This window comes from Ruditapes philippinarum, unplaced genomic scaffold (genome assembly GCF_026571515.1).
Source record: "Ruditapes philippinarum isolate M1 unplaced genomic scaffold, ASM2657151v2 ctg3249_1_1_1_1, whole genome shotgun sequence".
Lineage (NCBI taxonomy): Eukaryota > Metazoa > Mollusca > Bivalvia > Venerida > Veneridae > Ruditapes > Ruditapes philippinarum.
Genome location: NW_026864970.1, coordinates 88,293 through 108,906, shown reverse-complemented (window position 1 = coordinate 108,906; position 20,614 = coordinate 88,293). Strand labels below are relative to the sequence as shown.

The following is a 20,614-nucleotide window of genomic DNA, read 5'->3' as shown; positions in this document are numbered from 1 at the left end:
TTCCTTCTTTTTTTTGTAAATGCAAGAGTCCTTAAGCGTATATTTTTTTCCATACACACCTGATAAAATAGAAATTTTACACTTTAATTACACTGTCTGATTTAACTCATATGTAACTTTTCTGTTTTTTATTTCTTAACGAACGTAATCCTGCAATTATAGCCATGTTGCATAATAGAAGTAATATGACAAATATTAATATCAAAAGTAAAAAATATCAACATTAAGGTTCATCAGCAATATCATTTCTGATACTAGTATTAGCTAACCGAGATAAAAATTTGGATTTAGCCTTTGAATGAATTGCTGTGTTCTTAAAAAAACTATTCATTTAACTTTTCTACAGTTTTACAATCATATTTTACTTCATGCTTATGTTAAAGTTTTCATTAAATATTAAAATAATTTCCATAAATGGAGAGGAAAATTTTGAAAATTTTATGTTGATTTATATTGATCTTAATATTGATGCTGATCCTGATCGTAATCCTTAATCTTAATATTGATGCTGATTCTGATTCGTAATCATTAGAAATGGAGTCAGTCGTTGGTTTTAGAAGAAAAACGCTTTGAGTATGTTATGTGAACACTTTATTTGTTTTAAAAATTTAATATGTGGGCTACTCCCGTCCGCGATATGCCACCATGATAGCAGAACTATCCCGATTAACGAAGCTAGCTATATGCCATGTTTTATTAATAATTCAATTTTCATTACAACGGTTGAAGGCCTTCTGTCTTTCATCGACAATTATCAAGAGTATAATATACAAGCAACATTTCTCCCCGAAATTTATTTTTTATGATGTTGCAGGAATTTATTTACGCGAGGAATCGCCGATCGATGTAGTTTTAGTTCCATATGTATAATGTTTATCAATCCGCATCTGTTACCGAGAAATCGGTGTGGAGTTACACCATAGCAACCGGGGGAATTAATTAGTTCAATTTTATCAGTGAAATGAACCACAGGTTTTTCTTGATTGACTTTGTTTTTATTCAATAAACGTTGATAATGACCCTGGAGTCTTTGATAAAAGATCCTGCCTCTGCGGCGCTTTATTTTAACTACAAGTCAATAAAGATTTTGCAAACGCCGGTGCGATAGCAATTTCAATGCCTTTAGATTTACACAGAAGATAAGCAACTTCCGGAAATAGTAACAAAAGATAGGAAACGCGTTAAAACAATAGGAGCTACCTCGTCGAAGCGCTTTGCTAGGAATGTTTTCAATGCAATTAGTAAAATTGGATTTATCGGCACATTTATCGTAATTTAAAATAAATGAATTTTTGATTAAGTCGAAGCTTTAAATGATGAATGAGGATTTTCCCCTCTCTCTCTCTGTATCCCTAAGAGAAACTACGGAGCATTGATCGGTAAAAGAGGCTATTATGCACGTAGGCGACCAAGCTTTTTATTTCATTAATGGGCATGAAGTATTTAAGAAGCTTGAGCGAACTTTGAACACAACTTTACTTTTACGACATTATCAGTCTGTATTTTTGTAAAATAGAATGGTGTGGGTGTTCTCTTTTGTTTCTAGTGTTTTGAACCAGAAGTTTAAAACGAAAATTTCGATTTTCTAATGATTTTATCATTTTAATAGACTTGTGAATGCTATGTCAAAGGACCTCCGAATCATCATTTTCAATTAAAAAGATTTCTCTTTATGCTTTCAGACCGCTAACAAAAAATGAGGGATGTTACAGACGCCGACACGTGCCCTCGATGCCAAAAATGCGACAGGTGGCGTAATGCCCCGGAATACATCCGGGACCCGTGGGTTTTATGGGACAGGTTCCCATGCCCGCCTCCTGGTACTCCCAACAAAGCAAGGCTATTAATAGAATTAGATTGGTCGGGACGGTTAGGAGCACGTGACGGTTGCAAAGCGTTGCGTCGCGTGGCGTCCCGGTGTAAAGTGGATTTGACATCTGTGGAATTATCAGCGGAGAGTTTAAGTGACTGTGATGAATTATTCACTGTGTTCGGATTATGTGGGACTCAATGTGTGATAGCCATCATTCTCGCCTGCATCTGTCTCATGTTTGTCTTCTTGCTAGTGATCGTCTGCTGTCGTTACGTGTAAGTATTTTCCTATATTTGTCGTCTGCTACGAAAATAAGTAGGCGCGAACGTGTCAAAACGATGACAGGTTCGCAAGTTTTTCCCCGTCTTGTTTGTCGAAATGGTGTAAAAATGCTTATAAATGATGACAAAGGGCAGTGAAGATAATTAACAGACTTAAAGTCGGTATCTCCTTCGGACTTAATATGCTATTCTTACGTCTGTAAAATTGCGGGGATATAATAAGAATGGAAAATGTTTTCTTCGTATTTACCAAGGTCTAGTCAGAACTTAAAGTACTTTTCTGGTAATTAAGTTTAACAACCTTGGCCTGATTTTTGTATTGACAAGAATACTTGAAAACAATAATTGAAACAAGTCTCGAAAGACTGTAAATATAAGTAGGTAAGAATAACTACATTAACGCTCTTCATTATAAGTAAATTCTGTCAGTTTTTTAGAGTTTAAATCTCCCTAGTACGCTTTTTTATGTCTTAAAATGTAATTAATACTTAACACAATTCCAATTATTCGCTTCTTAAGTGAAATGTTAAAACATGGTGAAGATGTAAACGTCAAAAATGCTTAACACGGAACATTTCTAAGCACCATAATTCTACTATAAAAAGTAAAGTTTTATCTAAGCATCACCATTTCCGCTCTACGCAATACATGTACCATTTCCGCACTACGCATTACCATTTCCGCAATACGCGAATCTTCAGCGTTTTAAAATTCTGACTCTAGTTAGACATAATGATAAATTTTTCTTCGGTATGAACTTGCAGTTCCCATTATCATTTTTTTACACTCAAACTTGCGTTCTATTCGTCCGTGTCCTTAAATCTATAAGTCCTTAAATCTATAAGTCCATAAATCTTTAAGTCCATGTTCGGTATCTTGAACTCAAGCAAAACTATTTGTTAGGCTTTAAAGCTGCAAAGCTCACAAAATGATCGATTTAATGTTTAAAAAAGAATGAAAAATTAAAAGTAATTAAAAAAAATAGATAAAACTTAAAGAAATGTATGAATGCTCTTTGCTCATAAAACGATATTCCGGTATTTATTAATACTATATGAAAAACTTTCTGTACACTGAATCGACATACACTAACTATATATCTTGTTATTAAAACTGAAGGTTATTCATTTTATATTTTGAAACGTTTTATTCATTTTGAATCATAAGTGTTTAATGCTAAATTACATTATTTGTTAATATGTAGACAAGTACATCCCCCCCCCATTTTTTCATAATGTTTCTTTTCCCGTACTTTTTGACAAGTTTAGATAAATCATTGGAAAGTGTCAGGCAAATTAAATTGAATCATTTGTTAACTTAAAAGTCATTTTATTTTTACGTACAACTTAATTTCTTCCTTTCATAGGGTCTATTTTCCCAAACTTCGACACATTGAATGTAATTCATTTTGAATCAAATGTGTGTTATGCTAGCTTAAAGTGGATTGGTCTACAATGGGCACATTCTCCATAAGTATGTTAAACATTGATAAAAATTTAGTTTATCGTATGAAAAATTTCATAAAAGTAAAATGCTGATAGAGTTTGAAGTGATTTAGTATGAGCATTTTATGTGATACAGACTAATATTCTGTTCTAGAAAGATATTAAATATCTGGTCATGTATCTTACAGTTATCAACATGTAATTTTTCCGGGATTTGTTGTCCGGTATAATACTAAATACATGTACCATAGACATCATTATTCATGGTACGTATAACGGACCTGGAGCTTACATTTTAGACCAATTCACTTTAAACCAACATGACATTTTTTTTCAAACATTTTTTTTTAAACTTACGTTTAAATAACAATGAGTATAAATGTGTGTAGCTTTGAGCACCAGTTGATATAGAGATTAGGCTTGAAAACATGCGCGTAAACAAGACGTTACAGACATGGGTCTGGCTGATCATTCAAAATAATCAAATTACACCGTTCGTAAATAAAGCATACACGATTTCTCAGATACCTAGCGCAGACATCGAAAAGTCTGATTGGGTATTTCTTATGTTCCCCGAATTTTCATGATTAAGATGTAAAAAAGCTAGATCCTGTACTTTCTCTCAACGCGAAGACAAAAAAAACACAACAGAGATTAGGATGATTCTGTTATCGAAGAGGGATGTAAAAGCCGTACGGAATAAGTTCACCAGCACTTATTTAAAATGGAGATAATTTTTGTTGATGATGTTGCTAAATGAAGTTATAGCTTAGAACTGGCTGATGTAAGATATGTTATATATTTGTCGATGATTCATTTGATTAAAAATAACTTTATTACATATTTAAATGATAGTAAAACAGAATCATTTATTTTTTCCTTTTGTATGTTCATATTTTTAAAAAAAATTTCACTAGACGTTCAGGGCTGCATCCATAAATCAGTTTATTTCTAATTATGATAATAATTATGGTCGTTAACGATTTTATTGCATTAAGCAAGCTAGAAATGTCGTTTTTTTCATAAGATACTGAGATAGGTGTATGGATATATGTGTTTAATGCAATACCTACTGTCTAATATCTAGTGTCTAATTATTATTTGATACAGCTGGAAAGTTGCTACTTTCGGGTTATCGCCCGTGCGTGAAAAAATATACAAATAAGGATTTTACTAACAAACTATCCCAGGTCAAGCTAGAAAATCGCTTTCTGAGCTAGTGAAATATCAATTCAGAATAATGTAATTAATATTGTGTTACTATTAAACGATATTTTATATATGTATTAACTAAATGTATTCTTTCCTATTTTTTCGTAAAAAAAAAAATATTGAACTTTTTAGTTATTTTTGTTGTCATCTGTTAAATCAATATTATTATGATAGATGTGGCCACTAAACGCGTGCACGTTTCAATCAGTCAGTCAATCAATCAATCAATCAATCAATCAATCAATCAATCAGTCAATCAATCAATCAATTATACCAGTTCTTTGGCTTCTGTATACAAATAAAGCAATGTATAACAATAATACTTAATAACACTTATTTTATTGAATTCATCACCAACTTCAGTGGAAACGAAATTTTCTTGTGATCCGCGAAGAATTGTTCCAGTGCCCACATGGGAAATCAAATAAGAAATATATACATTAAAGTCTGGTCCAGAAATTTAAAGCAATTACACTTTCGACATGATGGTAGACAAGCAAATTAATCAACGGTCTCTATTTCCAACAAGAGTTTTATACATACATTTATTTTAAAGACTTAAGAATAGTTATTAGTGTAGTATAGTGGTGTATTTTTATCTACTTCCAATATATTTTTACATAATTCTTGCACTATTTTATCATTTATCTGTTCATTTTACATAACATGAAAACCTTTTTCATGCACGTGACCAAACAAAGCAAAAGCACAGTAAAATAAATATTAGACTGCTAACTGGAGAAATCAGCACTGGTCAAAGGGAAGTAACTTAGTCTCGATTCTGCTGGCTATGAATATTTTGTGATATCAGAGCAACTATCGTGTCTCAATGTGTTATGCATGTACTGTAGAAGGTTTTCGTCCTACTTGTGCCTTTTTATTGGAAATATATCCTCAAAGACATTAAAAGTAGTAAAATACGACGTTTCTCTTTTCTTTTTCGTATTTCTTAACAATATGATAATTAGCTGTAAAAAAGAGATATTTCGAAATAAAAAGCGTCCCTTTTACTTTTAAATTACCAATCATCGAGAAAAAATGCAGTTTGAACATGGTGGTGGCTTCAATGTCAATAGTTATATTATATTCCTTCAACATTCACCTTTAAAGAGGAAATAGAAAATTTACAATCTTCCGACCGGTGTCGAGTGTTGCCTGTGATAATATTACGCGGCAACAATATTAAAGGAAAATTGATATTCCTACTAAATTACGGATTTATTATTAGAATCATTAAGCATCAGGTGTTATTAACATTTTGATCATTTGATCTAAAAGGGTGTATCTGATACTTTAATTTTTTTATTGTCTGTGCAAAAAGGGTACAAAATGATTTTGTCAGATTTATCAGTCATTTTTGTTATAAAAATATGTAAAAAAAATCAAGATTAAGTTAGGCAGGGTCTTTCAAATAGAATTAAATTTGAATCTATTTGAAAGACCCTGGTTTAGGTTATACCATTTTTGTCTGATGCGCACATTTTTCTGTACGAAATCTTCTGTGGTCATTAAAATTAGAGGAAATAAGGGGAAAAATTACCGTCTTCCCTCATCTAGTTTAAATTAAAATGAAATAGATAAGGTGTTTATGACAATATAAAAAGCTGAATAAATGCTTAAAGAAATAATTAATTTTATAATTGATTAAATATACTCGTATACCTCAGCTAAATCAGCCTAAATTAGAAAAGAAAAATGCTTGTTTTTATATTTGTAGTATGAGAACGTAATTAGCATCTGATTTATAAAGATACTCTCTTCATTTACATGACATGCTATTTAAGTTTCCAACTGCGTGGAAAGAAGCTTTGGGGAATTTCGCATATTCCCATCCCTTCTATTGTCATTTTCCGTAATGACTGGAGAATATTTCGGCAAAAAATGAAAGCCTGCATTTGGCATCTGTGGAAGAGATCGCCATTTCACAAGGGATAATTATTTATCCGATATAATTCAAGGATCATAATTGAAAGAAAGAAAACATATAATGCGTCTGAACTCGTGACATTAGGGTTATCGATCGCTCTTAAAGCCTTTCTGCCAATCATAATTAATGTAAATTACGCTGGCCGGTTCAGCATTGTCTCGCGCGCGTTCTTTCTGAAACGCTGTTAAACGCTGGGAAAATAATAGGAGGCCATTTACATAACGTCGCAAATAAGAAATACATGACACTTTATGAGCAAAACAGAGCATTAGTCACATTTATTCGATTAGGGATCCATTTCCGTTACTCAAAGATGATTAAGATTAATTATTGAGTGTTCCGAACTTCTTCGCAAATGTACATGTACCACTTAACGAGCAGTCTGAATGCCCTTGTCTAGTGAATAAGGGGAAATTAAATATTTAATTACGTTAAAGTAATTTGTTTCGAATTGATAAATAAATTCATAGATGGGGGCGGGTAATATAAGTGTTTCAAGATACTATCTTTTTTTATTTAGATTTTTGTTTAGATTACCATTTTCCTCTCAAAGTATAAATAGAAATGTTCACATTTATAATCAAACACAGTGCATATTGTTAGTACAAATCTTAATTAAAGAAAAAAAAAGTTAAAAGAAATATCTGTTAAATTTTGTTCGTTTATTCAGAGTATCTATGAACAAAACGAACGTAATAAAAAAGGCAGTGCTCAGTCGGTGTACGGACTAAAATTATTAATAATTGAAAGACCTAGTTATAGTAGAAATAAATTAATATCTTATCATATTTCTCCGGCTTCACATTTTAGTACGTCTATTTTAACTTTGAAAGATTTTATTTATAGAAATTCGTAGACTATGCTCTTTACACCAACTTAATGTCGCCTTGCGCCCAACAACCGACCTTTCGCTCCATCTCTTGCCCTTTGGCTCCACTACTTTCGAAAAAAATTGAAATACAAATTTAAGAAATCCACCAAGAGTAGTTTATTTTGCACGAAAGACTAGCTCTTGTTACGGGTTGATATTTTTGTTAAACACTTTTTCAAAAAATCCTAGGTGTAGAGCGTTTTCATGGTTTGAAGTTTGAAATCTAACAAATCGTCGTTCACTTCGTCAGGGAGAAAAGTTCTCCCAGGCTTGATATAATTTTCTTTTTGTAACATCTTTACCATTGGAAATCTAAATCAATCCTACACGGAACTACATTTTCCGTTTTTCGAAAAATACAACTGAAAAGAATAACAAGACAAAAACATAAACAGCACTTACAATTATCCGTTTAAATCGGCCTTCCGCTCGGTCTCGGAAATGCCGTTCGCTCGTTTTACCGTACACCACAATTTTGAAGTGGAGCGACAGTTTGCCGGGCGTGTTTTGCTCTTAACAGTATTTGAACATATAGCCAATATGATGTCACATAGCAATTATGATATCAGGAAGTCAGTGCCCTTTCCGGTCTGGCGGAGTTCATCTACACATATATATATGCATAACAGTTATTCAGTCTTGAGTGTGTAAAATTGATATGAACTCAAATGACTGTTCTTAAATTATGCTGTTATGATACCTTCTCACTTGGCTTAAAATTGATGACTATGTAATGCTTTCATTTTTTTTTTCAGCCGCCGTGTGGACAAAACCACGGAAGTCCCGTGCACTAAAACAGTTAACAGTGACCAAACTGCCATTAACACGCAAGTTAACAGATATTATGTTCAAAGCCAATATTATTATAGAGCGGGCAACATTCCAGAGCGACGAGGGCTTCCATTTGAGGTAAATATTAATATCATCTATATAGCTGTTTTATTATTACTATTATTATTATTATTGTTGTTGTTATTGTTGTTTTTATTATAATTATTATTATTGGTATTGTTATTATTATTATTATTGTTGTTGTTTTTATTATTATTATTAATATTATTATTATTTATCATTATTATTATTTTTATTACTATAATTAGTTTTATTATTATTATTATTATTAATAAGCCCATTGCGACAAAACACAAATTTTACCTTTTGCACGTGCAATATTATGGGGCTATTATACATTGTTGTGTACAATACTGAATTTTGCTGGACGAGTACACCTCCATGAATTCAATATTGCACAAGGCACAGCTGTGTACGACTCTAGGAGAATGAAAAATTACATTAATTAATTTCACACCATCAACTTTAACATTTTGACAGAACTTTGTTAACTCGAGCTCATTGTAGATTTTATATGGATATGTTTGATAAGCGAATTAAAACTAGTCTAGATTGAGTAAAATATGGATTTGATTACGCGTTTTAGACACAGGAAATAAAAACAAGACTAAATTAATAAGATTGGAGCAAATAATGATTAAGTGGTGCAAACGCATTTTGGAAATGGTAATGGCGTCCTTCATATTTGCATGATGTTGTATGCACAAATTATTGTTGAAATAGTAAGTATACCACTATTTTAATTACTATTCCGTTTGATTTAAGAATTTTTTTGTGTGTTTTCAGGCACGTTCAACTGAAAATGGTGTAGAAGCGCGTCTAATTAAAGCTATACAACAGACACCCTTACAGGGTTACCAGTTTGATGATATGTGTACACAGTGTCAAAGAAGTATCTCCAGACAAAGTACTTTAAGTGGGCGTAGCCGTCAAGGTTACGAACGTATATATTGGCGTGATAAGGAAAACCTTGATAAGCGGGTGCCTTCACACGAATCTCTGACGCACCGTAGGGCGTCTGATCGACACAGATCGATCACCGGAAGTTCTTCCGACATGTCACATTATTACGAATACATAGGTGATCAACTTGATGGCTCCACCGGAAGACGTTCGAATCATTCCACTTTGTATTTTCCTAGAAATAGCTCATCTAATTTTAAGGACGTATCTAATTATGGCGATTCAAGGTGCTCGGATGATGAACGCGTACTTATGTTGTCAAGATTTATTAACACGGAAATGGAGTTACGTAATAGTAGTAATCCGCACACAGAAGTAGTTCCATATAAAACGAATCAATTTTTACAATATGAAAGGGATCAACAGTATGTTCATGGTTCACAACCAGATCAAAATATTTACCATGGTTCTTTAAAAGATCAAAGCCATTACCATGGGTCGTTAAACGACCCTTATATATCGGATAGCTCTGTGCCAAGTAGTCAAAATATTGTTCCTGGAGTACGCGAAGAAAATAATAAAGTTAAGTGCTCAACGCCAAAGTTATTGGATGGTACCGTGTTTGGGGAACATATGAAAGGATATAAATATACATATAACCCATCTTACGATGAAGAAACTTCCACGACTAGTAAAATCGAGCCTGGGGATTTTAGTTCGAGCCCATGCACTCCAAGTGATTGTTTAGAATTTGACGATTTGAGCGGAAATCGAGACTTTTGTGATAGTAGTTTAAGTCCAAAGTGTAGAAAAGCAAGAAGTAAAAGCCGTACACCAAGTTTAAGGTCTAACAGAAATTCTGAGAGTACATCTTTAAGTGATAATAACTCCTTATCTAATAGTTTGAATATTCCAAAGACAAACGGGAGCTTTTATAAAGGAACCCGTCAAAAATAAAATTGTGGACTTTATTTAGAATTTCTTTTAACTTCTCTCTTTACATGGCCTCAAAATGGAACAATAATATGAATATTTTTGGAATATTGACAATCGGCATTTTTCGTTAGATTCCGTAAATTCTGTCCTGTCGTCATTAACTGCCGTTTACGTCATAATTTTGATTTCATATATTTGAAACTTCATTGCGATGGGATTATGACTCGAGTATGACGGAAAAGTTTACGATAACATGTGATTTTTAATTTACAGAAATAAGTGATTATAACTTCTATTATAATTCCTTTCATTGTGGCGTCAATTAAGATATAACCATACATGTTTCTTACATACCTTTTTTCTACAATGTTAAAACTTATGTGTATAATATTACATTTACCAAAAATTTTAAACGTGTTCTAAACATTGTTAATACCTAGTCGTACATATATAAATATATACATTTGTTTTTTATTATTATATAATATATGAACTTTTAATGATAATAATAATTCATGCTAAATATTGCCTGCAAAATGTTATCGTTATTGTGTTTCCTGGACTCTAAGAAAACAATGGCGAAAGCAAAAATACAAATGTACATTTGCCATGAACTTAAAGTGATTGAGTTGTTTAGTCTATTTATACTTATACAGAAGCGTTTCATTGGTTGATCTAACCTTTCAGCTGTTGAATTTATGATATGGATTTGCCCAGATTTATTTGGAATAATCTGCTTGGCTATAAGGGAGTACACAAAAAAACACTCAACAGCATAAAGCATGGGTAAACTGCACAAGTGTGCTGGTTGGCTTGACTCTACACTGGCCATAGCAAAGGTTTTGGCTTGACTCTATACTGGCCATAGCAAAGGTTTAAACTTTCAGCTCCCACAGGGTATGGTTTAAAGGACAGCTGAACGAACACTGGGTCGAACATAAAATTATAGTACAGACATTGATGGTATCTGACAGACAGATAAACAGACAGACAGACTGACAGACAAATGATACAATTGTTAAAAAGTACTGACACACGAATAGAAAACGTTTGGGTGAAATTTTATTCGAATTTTATTCAAATATTTAATATCCAAATCAAAACCACGAGGACTCAATTTAAATAGACACGGGTGACAAGTGCTTTATTACAGAAGCCTGACTGACAAAAAATTGTTCCGTCAGTGTTATATATTATTGAGTGACAGAAAAAGAAGAAGAATTTTATCCATTACATTATGCATAAATTTAAATTGATTACTTATCAACAACTTTCACATTTTGTATACATGTGCAAAACATTTTTTCCCAATTCATTGCAGTCATTAAGTAATAAGTTTATGAAATGATATAAAAAAAACCTAATCGTGGTCGCAAATTGTCAATATTTTCCAAAACATATGACATCTAGACTAAAAGATTAAAAGATGCTTTGATAACACGGAAAAGAATATACAACTTTGAAATAAGAATGTTCAAGATTTAAAGAATGATTTACGTTTAAGTAAGTCAAAAGTGTATTCAGTTAAAGCTGTTTTACTTAAGCATTCGAGCTGATAATTGAAACATACTACAAATTGTGCCAGTCATTGCTTTAAAATTGGGTTAATTTAAATGTTATTTGTCATGTATGAATAATAGAATAATGAATTATGTATATGTTATTTAGAAACAATTCAATGAAACGCATCTGTATATCAAAGTGGCATATTCTTCTTTGAAAGGCACAAAATATACCAATTCATAAAATAAAAAATTGTGAGTTGTGTCATGTTCTTTTTTAATAAAACGTAGGACGGCGGCGGGGTAGTATGTACAGCTACCGTACGCATTTCCAGTACTGTTCTGCAAAGAACTAATTGTAACTTAATTATGTATCAGTTATTGACCCGTTTATTTAGCAAGAAGCCGATAACTTTTCCACATCGTGTTATTTGAAAGTGAAATAGAGGACGAATAGCATTCAACATATGACCGTCAAGAAAAGCTGCCAAAAAATGCTCTTGAGTTTCCATATTAATATCAAACGCATCATTGTGTGAAGTTACTTATTAAGAGCGGCGTTCTGAAAATTACTTTATACAAAAACAAAATGCAGATTAATATACATAATTATATAGTGATATTTGTCTCGTGACTGACCTAGAAAACGGACTGTAAATTTAACGAAGGGTCTGGATATTATACATAACAGCTATAGTGCTTATTTTCCGCCTTACATATTTCGCTTTTATCCCAGATTTCCAGACATTTACGTAATTTTATTCTGTCTATCCGTATTACATAGTAAATGTGGATTTATCTCGTAATCTGAAAAGTAATGCATCACTTTACGCTTGGGAAATCAAACGAGAAAAATATACCTGGAAGTGTGGTCCAGAAAATCTCAATAATTTAACGCCATCAGTATAATATAGGACAAGCAAATGATGTCTTTTTTCAGGGATATTGACCGCAGTTCCATCAACAGACAGCAGTGTGATCCTGTTGAATTTTCAGGAAAAAGAAGAGTTTGCATTGACAAGATACTTTGATTAATGAGTCTAGATGGCTGTTTGTTTTTTTTGTATCGGAACAGTTAACGATAGTTTTTCAGCAAATAAAAGACAGGGATGAATCTGTTTTAACCCGTACATATAGAGTTACCTTTCTGTCCTTTTTCTTATCTAAAATAGTCATTACTTCTTTTGAAAAGATATCCATATTAAACAGAGAAACAAAAGCAACATAATTTCAGGCCTGATTATTTCCATTTTAAATACCATTAATGTAAGACAAAAGAAAGAAGAAAAAATCGCTATGCTATTTTGCTTTGCTATGAATGTTTGAATTTAGAAAACAACTATTTATTTATCTCCAAAAACATAAGAATTACAAAATTTATCTCAACCACAAAACAATTTCATTTCTGTCAACCACATCTGCAAAAGGACACCGATATTACTTTTTACAAATGTCTGTATCATACGATAAAGCCGACACCAGCTCACACCTGATGTCAAATAAAAAAATATCATATTTGACAAAGATGTTTTATCCTTCATTTTGATTTTATTTAACCACGCGTTCTTAAAAAAAAACATGATGAAAGACCTTCATTCCTGATTGGATTTTTAAACTATGAAAGAACTACACGATTGTCCACCATGTGGTCCACCATTACGGTATTCAACATAAGGTGACGTGCATTGCAAGAATCTTCGTACAATGCGGTGTAAACTATTTATATCTTAGAATTTGTCAATAGAAGCTTTACGGCATTTAAAGTTATGTTGTTGATGATTCGTCTTATATTATTATTATTATTATGTTATATTTACCTTCCAGCCATACGTTTTGTTTACGTAAAAAATCGTTCGGAATTCGGAGTAGGTTTTTTACTATTGAACATAGAACGAATAAATCGGGACCGGACACTTCGTTTCGGATAAGAAAGGATTAGAAGGGTTCGGATTAGCAAGGCACTATTGTACAAGCGTTAATACACTCATAATTATAGATACTAGCATTCGTGGCCATTGACTTCGAACTACTTGCCCCTCATTGTCGTGGGTTCGAATGACTTGGTTAATTTTTTTTTCGTTTTTTAGGGAGCTTTCCCAGATAACTTAAGGAACAACAGTCGTACTCTCGTGTCTGAAATGAAAATGCATAGAGGGACACCAGAGGTCTCCTACATCAGTAAAGCTGAAAAGTTGCCATATGACTTTTAAGTGCACGTAAGACACTAACAGCCCTCATACTTTCAAATAAATAAAAAAATAAATAAATAAATAAATATTAAATAAATAAATAAAATTAATGAATTAATTAATGAATGAATTAATTAATCAATAACAAATATAATGCATACGTAATGTCACAATACCGTTTCTATTACAAGTAGGATGAATAAAATGCCCCCAGGTTAATATTTACTAACAAAGTGTGAAACATACCTGCCATATTCAATGCATATAAAACGTTCTTTATACGTTCATGTTTTGCAAAAATTGAATAATTTTACTATATACATAAAATGAAAAGTAGAAAAAACTGTAAAGTCAAAATTTTCCAAGAAATAATATATGATCTTTTTAAAAAAATCATAGCGGATTTGATTGGACGTAAACGTATACCCAGTTTGTTTGCGTAAATATTGTTATATATAAACCAATTCAAGACGTATCTGTGAACATTAGCTTTCTTATTATTTGAATAAGGCTTATTTTTAAAGTCTGCCCTTAAATAAAGGGCGGACAACTCTATGTCCCTTTCACATAAGAGATGGGGAACCATTTGACGCGTGTATGTGGTCGCACGGTCACTTTCCTTACAGCCTGTCCTCCATGCATGTATGTGGTCGCATGGTCGAAAATCTATCTTTACAAAAACATTTTGGTATGCAAAATCTTAATGTTCTTACAAAACTATTAAACTCAAAAATTGAGTTTTAAAAGCCTAATTTGGGATTTCTTACTTCTTTTTAGGAGCTGTTTACAGTCGTCTAAAAAGGACTTAAAACTTTAAATTAGAAGTTATAAAGACCTAATTAGGAATGACATACTCGAAGTTACCTATTACTATGGTTTCTTACTTCAAATAAGTTTTTTTAAAAGAGCAAATTTGATAAGAATTTTATTTCACCCTATAAGTTTTAAAAACTTCTAATTAGGACATGCAAAGACCTAATTAGCTTTAAGGCATTAAAACGTAACACCAACACAGTAAGCTCATCAAGCGACTTTTAAGCTTTACAAGTAGTGGAAGAATTCTGATGCCCCGCCGTGCACGAAAGGAACCTGAGCACACCCAAAGACGTTCCGTAAGCTAGCTGTATAGCTTCCTCATATGGAAAAACCCTTGTCCCTTGTTCGAACCAACAATGGTAAGGGACAAGTACTTGGACACTAGGAAATATTTTTTTGAAAATGTGCTCATTGTATATTTTGGATCAAGATATTTCCTTATGTACCTAAGTTACTAAATATATACCAACATTTAATCAATGTTTATTGTAATCTTATAGCACTAGCAAACTATATTTTCATATAAATATTCATCTTGCAACATTAAACGGTAGTATTGCGCTATTTAACGGCAATGGACAATCGTGCGACATTGAACGTTAACATTGCGACATTTAACGACATATAACATACACCGTGTTACAATATAAGATAGAGAGCCTTGACGGTCAAAGATCGCTATTTTGTCTCTAAATAGATTAACAGCAATAACAATTATCATTCAAAAACTGGCACACTCATCTGATAATCAGTTTTGAAATGTGCGCTTGACACAGTGCATGTGGTCCACTTTACATAGCTTTATCACAAATTACAAAAAGAAAAAGGTTACAGATGGTCAAAAATAAATCGGAATCAACTGATATCAACCTCCGATGACCAATTTAAGGTCATAGCTATTGTCACGAAATGGTCACTATGTCAAGCTCTAAGTCAGCTGAAACCAAATGTGACCTTGAGCTCAACAATCACATCATGACAAAGGTCCATAAGACAATGAATCAAACATGTACCAAATTTCTTAGCGTCATAGTTTCAGGCATAAATAAAATCATCTATCAAAAACGAGTTCTTCCATTATAATGCCCGGCGAGAACCTAAATTTTGATAGGAATTTCTTACAGCTGAACTGAAAGTTTTACTTTGATGCAACTGTGGACGGGAATTTACATACATGTATATATAAAATGCACCTGACAGCAGATCTATGTACTTTTAAAGGCACATTATACATCAAAAACAAATATTTACTTCTTTAGAAAGGACAAATATGAATATTGTAAATGTTAAAATGGCGTTACCTGAAGAAAGTAGCGAATCATGTAAATAAGTTTGTCATAAAAGTAGCAAAATGTAAACACACTTGTATTATGACTTCCATACGGAATACTAATTCACTATAATTGTACTCTACTTGAAAAAGAAACACATGAAAAAGACGGTTCAGATACTTGGCCAATAATTTCGTTTAAACTATAAAGGTACACACAAATTAAAAAGCTTTAATGAAATAAAAACAAATGCATTTTTGAGGCATTATGGACCTTTAAACCTCAACAAATGTTTCTGTTTCAAGCTCATGTACATTATGAATGATTATCTAATCTACACAACTGATAAGCTTAACCACGTTTTTCTCTATATTATCACACTAATTATATATCATTGAATAAACTTCTCTGTCAGTTCTACGTTCGCATGTACATGTACTACCATCTACGTGCCTTGGTACAAGAACCGGGTAATTTATCCATGGCATTAAAGGGAGGTTTAAAAGCCTAAAAACATAACATTAGAATTTCTTACTTAAATAAACTGGGGCGCTTTAAACAGAAAAATATGCAAAGATAGTTAAGAAATATACTTAAAAATAAATCGAAAATCGTAGTTTTATGCTTTTCTTATAGTGGGGCGGGAAATTGAGAAAATAGTGCAAATTGTGATACAAGCATGAAACTTTCAGGAAATCATCTTTAGACCATGTAGATTTCAGAAGTGAAGTGGGCCCAAAAATATATCTGCTCATTCAAGATGGCCGCCATTTTCAAAATGGCCGCCATATAAATTTGAGTACATTCTAGCTCATTCATTCCAATTTTTTGAACAGACCTTTAACTCACACCAAAAGCATGCATATAGTTTCCCCTTTTCAAAAATTTAATTCTCACAAAATTTCTCTTTCATACTTCTTCCAAATCCAAGATGGCGTCCAATATGGCCGTCGATTTTGTGCAAAACTGTTATATCATTTTTATAGTATAATTTGTTGCACAAATTATGTTTATTATGATAAAAAAAGTGTTTAAACATATCAGAGATAATCAAATTATATGTTAATCTCAATAAAAGTAAACATTTTAAAAGTTTTTGTCTAAAAATATCTTTAAAAAAGATCAAGAAAAAATTCCATTTTTTTTTCATATTTTTCAAATTTGATTTTCTAAAGTAATGTACAAAGTTAAAAAAGTTACTTTATATCTTAAACTGTATTTGACATTCCATTAATATCTATGTTTATTGTAAAGAATGTAAGAAAAGCATTAAATCTGTAGGTTTTATATTTTGTGAAAGTGGGTGGGGTAATTTTATATGATAATTTTGAAAGAAAAAACAACAGAAAATCTACATAGCTAAGTTCATTCTATTTCTTTACCTTTTTACTTTTCTATGAATTCTTATGCAAATGTTCCAACTTAAAAAGTACTTTTTATTGGATGAAAGTATTTTTGTCTTCCTTCGGGCCATTTGGTGGGTGAGCAAGAAATGCACATACAAACATGTGTATACATTCAGTTATTAAATTTGGTTGCATGATAATTCTTGTTTCAATATATTTGATATCATATATTAATTGTTAATCGTAAAGACATATAAGAAGACAATAAATCAACTAAACGTGCTTAAAATAGCAAACATGTACTTGAATGTAAGGTATAAAGGTAGTCCATAAACGCATATTTTTGACTCCTCCACAATTTTATATTTATAATATAAACATGGCTTAAAAGCCAACAAAATGTATGTGATGTGAAACATATATATCAATGATATGGCCTGGCCTGCATGCAACTTTTTGAAAAGTTAAGATACAAACTAAGTGTACTAGTATTTCCTAAAGTAATCATATCTTATTTTTTTCTTTCAATAAGAGGGTAATGATGACCCTGGATCACTCACCTAAGATCATTGTTGGAAAAAAGGTAACAAGATCATTTTGAGAGTGTCAATTATGTCATAACACACATGATTTGTGTCATAATTGAATCCGGTTGTTTTTAAAGAAACATGCTCAATATCTGCTTTCAATTTTTTATTTCACACGAGAGAACTTTAATAACCATATCTATATACGAGTCAATATAAACTTAGTGACCTTTTGTGTTTGGTAAATTTGGACCATGTTGTCCATGATATATCATTATTATAACATAATTATGGTGATACATGATTAATGTATATGCTTCGGATAGTGTAGGTTAAGAGAAAACAGATTTATTACAGTAGTCTTTGTAAATTCAGTGATACCATTGCAAAACCATTTTAGACTGCAGTAGCATCATACAAATTTATGCATGTTATATCAATCTACATCCCAAATATCTTATTTCAAGTCAATGAAGTTTAACACTAGATGTTTTTAATGTGTTTTCCTATACAAGTCTGTGAACCCAGGTGATTCTATGAGCATGATTCATTAAATTGGTTAATAAAGACCCAAGGTGGTGCTACATGCCAGCTTAGTACCTGTGCTCTATGCATTTTGATTTTTGAGAAGATTTTTTTATTGCATGTCCACTAAATGATACAAAAGTGTTTTATGTAACTTTTAAAGAGGTCTTCTTTACTTGGCAAGGTTATATTTTGACTAGAGCTATATTATGACTAAAGCTCTAGGCATTACAGTTTTTTGTTTGTTGATTTTTTTTAATAACATCAACAACAAAACAACTTCAATGCAATTCCCTACACAAGTCTTTAAAAACTGTGTTCCTCGTGATGGCCTTTAAATCATGTTCCTGCTGTCCAAAATGGCTTTCCCTGTCACTTAGTTTACATTGACTTATATATTAAAATTCTTCTCCGAAACTATGTGCACAGAGAAGAGACAATATTGTATATCATAACATTGTGATGCTACATAAAGATTATAAACTATTGGCATAGGGTCAAAATCACTTAGTTTACATGGACTTTTATTGGAATATAGTTATATGAGTCTTCTTGTAGTTCCGAGAGCCTAGTTATTGGACATGATTCTTTAAATCATGACTGGTGAAAAAAAGATGATTTTAGCATTCTTCAGTATAAAAGAATTATAGACCTTTTCCAGCAGTGGGTCTTAGGCGCGTGATCTAGGGTCAACAATGCTCTCTTGTTTTATGGGAAAAATAAAGTAGGAATACATTTAGTTTATATTCCAAAGTATAAGCTATGTTTGTTATGTGGGTCAAGCGGTTTTATTGATACCTATTTTAGCACACCTAGTCATTAGATAATATGATGTATCAGTCGCCTAAATTTTTGTTTCTTTTGAAAATATCATGTCTACATAAGTTATTAGAAATGGACGGTACTTATTCAATTATACTTGGTCACAATGATGTCCAAGTAAATATAACTTTGAATCATTCTGTTACAAGCTTTTAGCAAGACTAAATTGTGCAGGAAATAATTGTATTCATGAATAGACAACATTTCACTAAGGTTCAGACATGATTTTATCTAACATATGGTTCGTTGATGAATATTCAGTCTTCTTTCTGTACAATTATCAAGTTATATTATGACTATTGAAATAACTTATATCATGCAAACACATTTAATAACTGAATGTATACATATGATTGTATCTGCATTTATTGATATTTTAGTACACCCTCTAGACCTAAAGGAAAACAAAAATACCTTAATACAATAAAATACTTTTACAGTGAATATTTGCATAAGAATTCTTAAAAACGTTATTTTGTACTACAATGGTCTGATAAATTTACCCCACCCACTTTTAATAAGTATAAAACCTTCACATTTTTGTTTGTTTTTGTTACAATTATACAATAAAACATAGTGTTGATTGAATATCAAATACAGTTTAAGAAACTATGTAACTTTTGGAAATTTGTACATAGACCTAGAAAACCATGTTAGAGAAAAATGAAAAAAATGGCACTTTTTCTTTGATTTTTTTTAAAGATTTTTTTTGTACAAAAAAACTTAAAACATGACTAACAATGTGGTTAACCTAAAATTTGATTTTTTTTCTAATATATTTCACAATTTTATATGGAAATACGCATACCGTGTGCAAAAAATTATACTACAAAAGAGATATATCAGTTTTCATTAAAATTGGCAGCCATATTGGACGCCATCTTGGATTCTGAAGAAATATGCAAGAGAAATTGCTTAAAGATTTAATTTTTTGAAAAGGGGAAACTAAATGCATGCTTTGGTGTAAGTTTCAGGTCTGTACAAAAAATTGGAATGAATGATCTATTATGTACATCAAATTTATATGGCGGCCATCTTGAAAATGGAGACCATCTTGAATGAGCAGAGATATTTTTGGGCCCACTTCACTTTTGAAATCTACATGGTCTAAAGATAATTTCCTGAAAGTTTCATGCTTGTATCACAATTTGCACTATTTTGACAGCAGATACCCTATTTCCCGCCCCACTATTAGCCTAATTTGAGTGAAAAGCGTTTAAACGCTTTTCATTTTGGGTCATTTTTTTACAATTTGAATAATTATTATGGAAAAACGAAGTGCGCGAATGATCTGAAAGTGTGCACAAAGAGTCGTGGTCTACACCTACATCAAATGGTACATTTATCTGGAAAAAAATATTTTCAGTCCCATCATG

General features: G+C 31.8%; 1 protein-coding gene across 5 annotated transcripts in view; it reads left to right on the top strand.

Annotated features, from left to right (window-relative positions):
* The window catches only part of LOC132727446 (uncharacterized), a 107,552-nt gene extending 95,547 nt beyond the window's left edge, over positions 1–12,005 (top strand). For all 5 annotated transcript variants that reach the window (XM_060712968.1, XM_060712967.1, XM_060712969.1 and 2 more), the window contains 3 exons: positions 1,683–2,088; positions 8,305–8,458; positions 9,188–12,005. In XM_060712968.1, the coding sequence (XP_060568951.1) occupies positions 1,697–2,088; positions 8,305–8,458; positions 9,188–10,261 (1,620 nt within the window). In that variant the 5' untranslated portion in view covers positions 1,683–1,696 and the 3' untranslated portion in view covers positions 10,262–12,005. The remainder of the gene's footprint in view (positions 1–1,682; positions 2,089–8,304; positions 8,459–9,187) is intronic.
* Positions 12,006–20,614: the final 8,609 nt, after the last annotated feature.